Consider the following 12,167-nt stretch of genomic DNA (forward strand, 5'->3'; position numbering starts at 1 on the left):
AAATTAAATAAATAAATAAATAGTAAGGCCTGGGATGGTTAGGATATTCTGAAGTAAGAGCTGATTTTTGGTTTTGTTTTTCCTGTTGCTGATTTTGGTGACACATCTCTGATATCAAGTAAAAAAATACGCACGTCTTAACTTGGATGTCTTTCATCTTGCATGTGCTCACTTCCCTCCCCTCTCACCCAATGCCGTGGGTTGTTTGCCTCCCCTTACTATCATGTTTTCATAGTGTGGAATTAAAACGTAGAAATGAGGGAAGTATAGTGGACAGATATTTCCCCCACCCCTTCTTCTACGTAGGCAAGAGATTAGGGGAGTCTTTTGATTAAAGAGAATAGGTCCAAAATAAAGACCCTGAAACACTAAAATCTGGGGGTCCCCAACAAAAGAACTGGCTCTGTACCTAGTGATCCGATGGAGACACCTCTGTTAGACAGCTCCTGCCCACACACACAGCTTCCAGTCTTGCTCTTCTACATGAACAGGCAGTTAACGATGATCAAAAGGACCAACCTGAGCAGTAGAACCAAAGGGACTGAGGAGACAGACAGTGCTGGTGCAAGTATGCAAGTTTTCTGTGAACAGGATACTTTCAAAGAGTTGGGAGCCCCAGGGAGATAACAGAAGGTATCCTATTCAGCAGTAGTATAGAATACTGTAGAAGAGGAATATTGTAAGAACAGGAACCATCGCTAGAAAACGAAAAACATGATAACTGAAATACAAATAGGATTGGAAACTAAAGCTAGGAAATTACCCTAGAACGTTTTTTGACAAATGGAAAATAGGAAGGCAAATAAATAAATAAATAAATAAATAAATAAATGAATGAATGAATGAATGAATAAAACTATGCTGTGAAAGAGAAAGATTAGCATTGAGAAGGCAGAAGTTAGTCCTGCTTAGATGCGGTTTTCAGTCTGTAGTGTTGCCTTGTTCTAAAAATAGTGATAGAAAACAAACTTCTACAAAGCAAAATTATAATAAATTTATTAAACTCTTGCAACAAAACTGTTTTCTTATGTCTTCCTATGTTTTCCTGCTGTCATATCATTCAACATGATGCTTAAGGTCTTCTTCTTTAAAAGTATAATATATTATTTTTCCCTTTGCACAGGTAATTTAGAGTTTTAATTTATTTGGTCATCGTGATAGCTATTCCTGATAGCTGTCCTGTTACTTAGACATAAAAATAGTGAGTAAGCCCAATTACATATTTGTAGGGTTGTTGAACTCTTAAAAAGAAATCACTTCTTTAATTTTTCTGCTTTTTAAAATGGGAACGCAGAATAATACTGAAATTTGTTCTAAACTAAAATCCTGTCCGGTTTACCAGTTATTGCAGAATCTTGCCGTTGAGATTAGCAAGCAGTCTATCGTAATGGCTTATTCTGTGCAAACTCTTTCCTCAAGATTGTTGAAAGATGGCTTTTAATTTTAACCATTGTTGTTTTGCAGACAAAGCTCTGATGGCACCAAATCTTGATTCCTTTGGACGCGATCGGGCACTGTATCAAGAGCATGCAAAACGTCGCATTGCAGAGCGGGAGGCCAGGAGGTAATTTTCAAAATCCTTGCTCTTGGCTTGTTTGGGAAGGGAGGAGTCTCTTTTATCTAGTTTGGGAACTTGATGTTTATTATTTAGGACTCGTCGTAGACAAGCCAGAGAGCAAACCGGTAAGATGGCAGATCACCTTGAAGGCCTTTCCAGTGATGATGAAGAAACTTCTACAGATATTACTAATTTCAATCTGGAAAAAGGTTAGACATTTATTTGGAAATAAGACTCATCATCAATTTAGTTTCTACTTGGGTATGGTTTTTACCATGAAATGGTTTGAATATTCATGGCCTCTGCATTAGAACCAGGTACTTCTTTTTTAATTGCAGAAACTTGCATGCCTTTTTATTAGTGAATATCATGATGAATTCTCAAAAATAGGGGTAACACCTTCTCATAGGGTATACTTAGTACTTGCATAATAAATGTTGTTACTCTTCCAAATGGGAGAATTTTAAGTGACTGGAAATGTGTCAGGTCCTGAGGGCAACTCTCATTGCAGCCTGTCTGGTCTGGAAAGGTAAAGCTTGGCAGTAGAGCACTCAGCCCTGAAGGAAACTCTTGATTTGGGGAGTCATGAGTAATCTCATTTTAGAGGGTGGTTAGTACTATTATGTGCCAGGCATTTTCAGAAGGATCCCAAATAAAAGTCTTCATTTCCCACCATTGGCTATAATTGTTTGGAATTATATCAATCGCACACCATTTGGAACTTAGTTGGAGAAGCTTCTTTCTCTCGCTTTTTTTTTTACAGTGAATGTTTCTAAACAGAAAATTTGAAAGACTAGCACAGTGATCATCCACATACCTATCACTCAGATAACAATGCTTATCATTTCACCAAGTTTGCCTGACTCTTTATACATGGAGATGTGTGTGTGTGTTGAACCATTTGAAAGTGACTTACATACCTCATGGCACTTCACTCCCCAAAATTTCAGTGTGTGTTTCCTATAAATGAGTATATTTTTCTGTATAATCACAGTACTATTATCTTTATTTTTTTTTTATGATGGCTATTCTGATTCTTTTTTTAAGCACAATAAGAAAATTAACAAATTTCTTAATATCATGTCCATATTTAATTTTCCTCAATGGCATCCTGGAAAAACCCTTTTTAGGAACTATTTTTATTTTGTTATTTTGTGGTTTTTGAAACCAGGATCCACCTAAGGTTCATGCTCTGCCTTTGGTTGTTACATTTTAAAATCTAGAATAAATGAATAACCGTAAGTACTCTACACATTCACACACCTACCCCTATTGTTTAAGACACTAGCTTTTTGAAGAGACCAGGCCACTTCTCTTATAGAATATCCTATATTCTAGACTGGTCTGTATGTTTCCTCATAGCATTGTTTAACTTGTTCTTTGATCCATTTCTTGTAAACTGGAATTTAGGTCTGAAGGCTTAATTAGATTTAAGTTAAACTTTTTTTCCCCAAGAATAATTTATACAGGATGCTGCTTCATACTGCCTAAAAGCACATGACAAATGTTAGACTGTCCCACTATTGGCATTGTTAAGATTGATCTTGCAGTAAAGGTTCTCAGAACTTTCTCTCTCCATTGTAAAGATTTCGTTTTCTCAAGTAATCTGGGACATCATAAGAGTATCTTATTCTTGGTCCAGCACGATGGCTCACACCTGTAATCCCAGCATTTTGGGAGGCCGAGGCAGGTGAACCACTTGAGGTCAGGAGTTCAAGACCAACCTGGCCCACATGATAAAACCCCCATCTCTACTAAAAACACAAAAATTAGTTGGGCATGGTGGTGCATACCTGTAATTCCAGCTACTTGGGAGGTTGAGGCAGGAGAATCACTTGAACCTGGGAGGCAGAGGTTGCAGTGAGCTGAGATTGTGCCACTTCACTCCAGCCTGGGTGACAGAGTGAGAATCTGTCTCAAAACAAAAACAAAAACAAAAACAAAAAACTTATTCTCAAATAACTTTTCACTTGAAGTTCTTAGCATCCATTCAACTGATGGTTGGCTATGTCAGTTATTATAATCAACAGAGTTTGAATGAAGCAGTGTGATTAGTGACTGATTATGATGCACAGCTGTTAATCTGTGCAGTGGTTTGTGGACTAGAAAGCTAGCAGTGCAATTACTCATGGCTAATATACTATGGTAACTGAAATTTGAACTGTCTTGTTTGGGAACAGGTGTTATTTAGCTAAATTTAGAAAAATTGTACATACTGGAACTGCAAAACAAGGACTGGCTGCACTTTACATAAAAGAGAAATTGAAACATCAATTTATTTTTTTCTTCTAAATTATGACTAATAATTGGCCCTTTGTTAATTAGCATATCTTCTGATACTGAAGCAACAAAGAAAACACAGAAAATATTGGACTTTTTTTTTCCTACTTCATACTGATGTATGGTTCTCTCTGGGGTTTTGTTGTTTTTAGATCGAATTTCAAAAGAATCCAGCAAAGTTTTTGAAGATGTCCTTGAAAGTTTCTATTCAATTGACTGTATTAAATCACAGTTTGAAGCATGGCGTTCAAAATACTACACGTCCTACAAAGATGCTTACATTGGCCTTTGTTTGCCAAAATTATTCAACCCCCTCATACGACTTCAGCTCCTCACTTGGACTCCTCTTGAGGTGAGTGGCTTCTGTCACTATTAGAAAGTGTTATAATTTGATATCTGGGTAATTTTAATCTCAGTGCTAGAGAAGTAAGCTTAAGCAAAATATTTTCCAGGGGCGATAGGGCATAGGCTGTAATTGATACAGATTGTATCTGGTTATAATCTTATGATCTTTCCTTTTGAGTTTCATCTCTTCCCAGAAGAGCTGTGTGTTTTGTTTTTTTCAGTTTACATATAATTCTTTTTTCAGCCAGCTAAAATTATATGTAGTAAACTGGGATATGAACATGAATAGTAAGAAGTTGGTCCTTTGATCCTAAAGGAACTCAGAACCAGATGGGAAAGCACAATGAGGTGTGAAATGAGGACATGAACCAAGTCAGTGGTCATGGTGAGAAAAATTGATAGGCCAGGCATGGTGGCTCACACTTGTAATCCTAACAGTTTGGGAGGCCAAGGCAGGAGGATTGTTTGAGCTCAGGAGTTCAAGACCAGTCTGGGCAACATAGCAAGACCTTGTCTCTATTTAAAAAAAAAAAAAATTAGCTGTGGTGGTACGTGCTTGTATTCCCAGCTACTTGGGGGGCTGGACTGAGGCAGGATTGCTTGAGCCCAGGAGATTGAGGCTATAATGAGCTATGATTGTGCCACTGCACTCCAGCCTGGGTGATAGAACAAGACCTGTCACAAGAAAAAAAAAGAGATAAGGAGGTGGAATCAAGAGGACCTATTGGTCTGTCATAAAGGGAGTGGGGGCCGGGCGCGGTGGCTCAAGCCTGTAATCCCAGCACTTTGGGAGGCCGAGACGGGCGGATCACGAGGTCAGGAGATCGAGACCATCCTGGCTAACATGGTGAAACCCCGTCTCTACTAAAAAAAAAAAATACAAAAAATTAGCCGGGTGTGGTGGCGGGCGCCTGTGGTCCCAGCTACTTGGGAGGCTGAGGCAGGGGAATGGCGTGAACCTGGGAGGCGGAGCTTGCAGTGAGCTGAGATCACGCCACTGCACTCCAGCCTGGGTGACAGAGTGAGCCTCCTTCTAATAAAAAAAAAAAAAAAAAAGGGAGGGGGCTAGAGGGGGCTAGAATTGACTCTGGAGGTCTAGTGGTGATGTTTACAATGTGGTTTGAGAAGTTACCGACTTGGGTGAAGCTGTGCACATGGTTGAGATTGGCTAGGTTGAATTTGTGGACTGTAAGGAAAATGGGGCTGAGGTTGAAGCCCTGGAAACATAACTGAAAAAAATGTGAGCTCTGAGAAGCATTCAGCTCACAGCTCCTATTTGCTGTGTGCTCTTGGCCAGACCTTCTGAAGTTTTGCTGTGTGCCTGAGTACCTTGGTAGACAGCAAAGGCCCGAGACTGTGTTTTGGAGTTGTTTTTCTGTGTCGCCCACTCCTCTGCCCCACAGCTTCCAGCTGTCTCAGCCTTCCTGAACTCCACCCTCTGTCTCCTCCACTCAGCAAGACTGCTCTGCTGTCCTGAACTAGCACCTTACCTCATTTGATTCCTTTCTTTCAAGGGTCATAGTCTTGTGCTGCCTGTGGTCCATTGTATTTTGTCCAGTTCTTTTGTATTTTCTTCAGCTTTTAAGTTCCGGAGTACATGTGCAGATTTGTTACTTAGGTAAACATGTGGCATGGTGGTTTACAGCACAGATCGACCCATCACCTTGGTATTAAGCTAGCATCCAGTAGCTGTCATGCTCTCCCTCCACTAAGTCCCCACCCTCACCCCCCAACAGGCCTCAGTGTGTGTGGTTCCCCAGTATGCGTCCATATGTTCTCATTGTTCAGCTTCCACTTGTGAGAACATGTGGTGTTTGGGTTTCTGTTCTTGCGTTAGTTTGCTGAGGATAATGGCTTCTAGCTCCATCCATGTCCCTGCAAAGGGCATGACCTCGTTCCTTTTTATGGCTGCATAGTATTCCATGGTGTATATGTACCACATTTTCTTTATCCAGTCTATAATTGATGGGCATTTGGGTTGATTCCATGTCTTTGCTATCATGAATAGTGTTGCAGTGAACATACATATGCTCGTAGCTTTATAATAGAATGATTTATATTTCTGTTGGTATATACCCCGTAATGGGATTGCTGGGTCAAATGGTATTTCTGCCTCTAGATCTTTGAGGAATTGCCACACTGTCTTCCACAATGGTTGAACTAATTTACACTCCCCCCAATAGTGTAAAAGTGTTCCTTTTTCTGCAAAACCTTACCAGCATCTGTTGTTTCTGGACTTTGTAATAATTCCCATTCTGATTGGTGTGGGATGGTAGCTCATTGTGGTTTTGATTTGCATTTCTCTAATGATCAGTGATGTTGAGCTTTTTTTCATGTTGTTGGCTACATGAATGTCTTCTTTTGAGAAATGTCTGTTCATGTCCTTTGCCCACTTTTTAATGGGATTTTTTTTTCTTATACATTTAAGTTTCCTCTAGACTCTGGATATTAGACCTTTGTCAGATGCACAGGTTGCAAAAATTTTCTCCCATTCTGTAGGTTGTCTATTCATTCTGATAATAGTTTCTTTTGCTGTGTAGAAGCTCTTTAGTTGGATTAGATACCATTTGTCAATTTTTGCTTTTGTTGCAGTTGCTTTTGGTGTTTTTGTCATGAAATCTTTGCCCATGCCTATGTCCTGAATGGTATTGACTAGATTTTCTTCCAGGATTTTTATAGTTTTGGAGTTTACATTTAAGTCTTTAATCCATCTTGACTTAATTTTTGTATATAGTGTAAGGAAGGGATCCATTTTCAATTTTCTGTATATGGCTAGCCAGTTCTCCCAGCACCATTTATTAAACAGGGAATCTTTTCCCTGTTGCTTGTTTCTCTCAGGTTTGTTGGAGATCAGATGGTTGTAGGTGTGCAGTCTTAGTGCTAAGTTCTCTATTCTGTTCCATTGGTCTATGTGTCTGTTTTTGTATCAGTACCATGCTGTTTTGGTTACCGTGGCCTTACAGTTTGAAGTCCAGTAGCATGATATCTCCAGCTGTCTAGTTTTTAGTTGTTTACAACCAAAGGTTAAATCCAGTTCTTATTTCTCTTATCATAGCTGGAAGCAGAAATATCCACTATTTTAGTATTTGGGTAACCTTTTAAATGTCTTTTAGGCAAAATGTCGTGACTTTGAGAATATGCTGTGGTTTGAATCTTTGCTGTTTTATGGTTGTGAAGAACGAGAGCAAGAAAAAGATGATGTAGATGTTGCCCTACTACCTACCATTGTGGAAAAGGTGATTCTTCCTAAACTAACAGGTAAATCTCCTGTTCTCTGAATTGAGCATTCAGACACACTGGCTTTCCCAAATCTATTTTTATGAGTTTTTAATTCAGAGCATATTTCCTTATAGAAATTACATGAGAAATAATAGTTACCACCTGGCCCAGAGATGACTTGAGGGCAGAGGAGTTCTTATCCTGGGACTTGAGGACCACTTTTGGGTGGGCCTGTAATTGAGTGCAGTAATTGCTTCATCGGTGAGGTTTAGAAATTCAAAGACTAACTGAAGCAAAATTATACATAGTTTGAGGGAGGATATGCATTTATGTGGGGAGCAATTTCAATACTTTCATAAGTTCCTCAAAAAAGATTAGGAATCATTGATACAGGAATTTATTTTGAATACTAGAAATGTTAGTTTGAAATTCTTGATGCCAAAGCAACATTTCTACAGAAATCCTCTTTTTTCCTTATCTTCATTTTCCCAGAGTACCAGAAATAAGAATAATCTATCCTCTCTCCACATCCCTATCCCTCCAAATTCCCACAGTTAATAGCACAAAGAAGACTAAAGCTTATATTGTAGAGAAAGAGGAAAAATAAATTAGGACTGGCATTAATAGAGGTCTGCTTGACAAAAAATTTAATCTACAATTGGCTTCTGTGTCTCAATCCTCTTTTTTTCTTAACAGTGATAGCTGAAAATATGTGGGACCCTTTTTCTACAACACAGACTTCAAGAATGGTGGGAATTACACTAAAATTAATCAATGGATATCCTTCAGTAGTGAATGCAGAAAATAAAAATACACAGGTAATTTAGTATCTTTGGAAGACTTTTTTTTTTTTTCCTCTTTCTATTGAATATGAGCAAGCATTGAGAGAATGAGTCGTTATCCTAAACCAATCAGAAATCTGGTTCTCCCACTTGGGCCATCAGGGCTGTTAAAGCCTGAAATACACAAAATTTGAGATGCTAGGTTTTTTTCCTTTTTTTTATACCTAGTCCCACAGAGAGATGTTAGTTTTCAGTTTAAAAAAATTAATAAGGAAGATGCCATCAGTTTAAATAGCCTTTCATTATTATGATTTCTCACCACCACACCTCAGTCCCAATCCAACTAATCAAATGTCCTTTTAAGGACTGTATTTTTTGGGGGGAAATGAGAAACTAAAGTGTTAACAATTGATAATTTAAGCTTGTCCAACCCATGGCCCATGGACATGTGGCCCAGAACGGCTTTGAATGTGGCCCAATACAAATTTGTAAACTGTCTTAAAACATGAAATTTATGCACAGACCCTGCCCCCCCCTTTTTAAATTTTTTTAATTTTTTTAGCTCATCAGCTATCATTAGTGTTTGTGTATTTTATGTGTGGCCTAAGATAGTTCTTCCAGTATGGCCCAGGGAAGCCAAAAGATTGGGCACCCAAACCAATTAAACAGTGTATAAAACAACTAGATACTGTTTTATAACTAGTTTCCACACTTAAAGGTAATGCTCTTCAGGGGCCTTTCATAGGAGCTATTTAAATGTAGAGAAGGTGGGTGTTCTTTGTCATTGTTGAATTTTCACTTTGAGGACTTGATTATGTGTCTGGTCTTAAATCTGTATGTAGACTAAGGGATTGAAAGATTTCTAAAGTTTTATTGCATGGCAGTTGTTGAGGAATGAACTAATAGATTATTAAGTATTAATTACTTTAGGGTCTTCAATGAGGAAAATTAAAAATTTGGGAAACTGGTTCACTCAGTTCAATATTCAGTTACATGATTTGGAATATGGCTTATTTTTTTTGGTCATAGTGCTTATTAAAATGTGTGATCTACTTTTAACTCTTTAGGTATACCTAAAGGCACTTTTATTGAGAATGAGAAGAACTTTAGATGACGATGTATTTATGCCTTTATATCCCAAAAAGTAAGTAACTGAAGAATATTAAAGATAATATTCTCCATTGTCTTTCAGAGAAGGCTTATAAAATTCTGAAAAACTAGCTTGAAATACAAACTTCACCCTCGTAGTGTATTACAGAGAGACTAGATTAGTGGGGAGATTGTTCCCTTAAGCAGAATAAAACAATTAATACTCTTATGTTCTCCCTGAGTGTCTCAGAGTAAATTTCCATTGCCTTTTTAACATACTGTCTTCCAGAATGCAATTATTTGAAAAATCAAAGAATTAGTTTACCGGTTTTGCAGAAAAATCTTTTGTCTAGGGATCATATGGTACCTACATATAAAATATCTGATCATGGTATGTTTCTCTGTTTTTACTTAGTGTCTTAGAAAATAAAAATTCTGGGCCTTACTTGTTTTTTCAACGACAGTTTTGGTCTTCAGTTAAGGTACGTATTCATAGACTATCTAAAATACTCAGATTTCGTTTGACTTCATATATTATATTTTGCAGAGTGTTTTGTTTTATTAACTCCATAGGCTTAGATCTATTTATATGTATACCCAAAATCTCCATTTTATAAAGTAATTTTATTCCAAAAGTTCATTCAAGTTTGATATTTTCACAGGAGAAAGTGATTTCTGAGTTCCAAAGTAAGGTCCATGGTACTCAACAAAATGCCTGACTAAGCTGCAATTAATTTTTTAGCAAGTAGACTACAGTAGTCCTCCCCATATCCATGGGGATAAGATGCCCAGTGGCTACCTGAAACCACAGATGGTACTGAACCCTATATATACTGTTGTTTCCTCTACATACATACCTATGATAAAGTTTAATTTATAAATTAGGCACAGTAAGAAATCAGCAATAACTAATAAAAGAACAATTATTAATAATACACTGTGGTAAAGGATATATGAATGTAGTTTCTCTTTCTCTCAAAATACGTTATCGTACTGTGCCACGGCTGACTGAAACCACAGATAAGGAGGACTGCTGGAGCAGATACTCTTCTGAGGTTTGGGGATATAGCAGTAAGCAAGCTAGAAGTGGAATCTTTGTGGAGTTCATAGTTCAGCACAGTTGACATCAAATAGGTAATTGCAGGTGTGATGAGTTATGAAAGGGGACATTCAAGGTAATGTGGAACATATGAAAAGGGCACAGAGACCTTGACTAGCCAGTCCCAGAAGATTTCCTTCCACCCTGAGGAAGTGATATTTAGATCTTTAGACCTGGAGCATAAATAGGAGTTAGCCCTGAGGTGAAAGAGAGCAGGCTACACTGGAGGCGCTGAAGAAAGCATAGGACAGCTGGAGTGAGCAAGGAGGTCCATAGTCCAGATGATAGAGGATCTTGTAGGTCATTTGAAATACTTTGGTCCTTATCCCAAAAGTTGTAGGAAGTCACAGAAAGACTTTCCTTTAAAAAAAAAAATTAAGGTATGATTTACATACAGTAAAATTCACTCTCTTTAGTGTATAGTTGTGTGAATTCTGATGAGCAGATACAGCCATGCTATCTGCTGCTGTACAGTCAAGGTCACAGCAAGCCCCGGCCACCTCTCAGTCTATGTCCTAGGAAGTGAAGGGAATTACATGATAGGCAGAGTCTTTGGAGTCTGGCTGCTTTCACTGAATACATTTGAGGCTCAGCCTTGCTGTGCAGGTGCACCAGAGTTGGGTTTTGGTTTTTATTTAGTTCCTAATTAAGGGACATTTGGATTGTTTATCTTGGGACTCAGAAAACAATACCATAAAATGAAGGCCTTGGCCTCAGAAGAACTTTTTCTTTGACCTTCTCCTGCCCTCCTGTCTTTCAGTCCTGTTCTCCTTTGAGGGTTGGCATAGAAACTAGAATCCCTGTTGCCCCAGGTGGGTCATAGACTCAGAACCCCTTTTCTGCAAAGCCAACCATAAAACCTAAATATATTACTCTTAATTTTGGCTCTGCCTGTGTAAAAACTGGCCATAAATCTGACCTACCTTGTTTGATTATAGGTCATAAAACCCCCATTCCAGAGAAGGTCCTGCCCCATACCCAGAAAGAAAGAATGCTGCTGGGAGAGGCCAAGAAGAATCTGGATGGACAGGCTTTGTTGTGTGTCTTCTCTTGGTCTATGAGCAGTAGATCGTACCCTTTTGTCCAGGCGTGTTTCTGCATGCCTGTGCATACTTTGTTAAACCTAAACATAGAAGTAGACAGTTTCTCTTCCATCTTTGGGTCTTTACTCTGAAGGCTCTCATGTAACATAAAACTGTGATCAAATAAATTTATGTGTCTTTTCTCCTGTAAATTTGCCTCTTGTCAGTAATTTTCAGCGAAACTTCATAGGCCTAAGGGGAAGCTTTCCCTTGGCCCTAACATTTCCAATTTGGTTATGAACAAAGCTTCTATAAGGGTGTTCTGAATATGTAAGTTTCATTTCAGTTGGGTGAAACAGCTGGACAAAGCTGTCTTCGGAAGTGGCTGTATCATTTTGCGTTCTTACCAGTAACCTGTTACTGTCCTGGTTATTCCTTACTCCCACCATACTTGCTGTTAGTGTTTTGCTTTTTAAGTCATTCTGTGGGGTGCAATGTGGTATCTCATTGTGGTTTTCATTTGCATTTCCCTAATGACAGTCATGTGCTTATTTGCAATTCGTTTATGTATTTTGGTGAAATGTCTTCAGATCTTTTGCTTAGGTTTTAAATTGGGCTTTCTTCTTACTAAGCATTGAGTTCTATATTCTGGAGAGAAGTCCTTTATCATATAAATGATTTGCAGATTTTTTTTTTTTCAGTTTGTGGCTTATCTTTCCATTCTAACAGTCTTCCATATGCAGAAGTTCTTAATTTTGATGAAGTCTAGTTTT

General features: G+C 38.2%; 1 protein-coding gene across 8 annotated transcripts in view; it reads left to right on the forward strand.

The window, feature by feature from the left end:
• Positions 1-12,167, forward strand: part of PAXBP1 (PAX3 and PAX7 binding protein 1) — a 37,897-nt gene that overhangs the window by 18,997 nt on the left and 6,733 nt on the right. For 3 of the 8 annotated variants that reach the window (XR_012432054.1, XM_005548817.5, XM_065541418.2), the window contains exons 9-15: positions 1,465-1,564; positions 1,652-1,767; positions 3,991-4,190; positions 7,297-7,441; positions 8,099-8,220; positions 9,252-9,328; positions 9,689-9,755. Coding sequence is in view for 3 of the 8 variants with exons in the window: in XM_005548817.5 (XP_005548874.1) it covers positions 1,465-1,564; positions 1,652-1,767; positions 3,991-4,190; positions 7,297-7,441; positions 8,099-8,220; positions 9,252-9,328; positions 9,689-9,755 (827 nt within the window). In the remaining 5 variants the exon portion in view is untranslated. Of the gene's footprint in view, positions 1-1,464; positions 1,565-1,651; positions 1,768-3,990; positions 4,191-7,296; positions 7,442-8,098; positions 8,221-9,251; positions 9,329-9,688; positions 9,756-11,310; positions 11,607-12,167 lie in introns of those variants that run through there. The other 5 variants (XR_012432056.1, XM_005548818.4, XR_012432055.1 and 2 more) reach the window with 3 other exon arrangements.

The sequence above is a fragment of the Macaca fascicularis genome, chromosome 3 (genome assembly GCF_037993035.2).
Source record: "Macaca fascicularis isolate 582-1 chromosome 3, T2T-MFA8v1.1".
Lineage (NCBI taxonomy): Eukaryota > Metazoa > Chordata > Mammalia > Primates > Cercopithecidae > Macaca > Macaca fascicularis.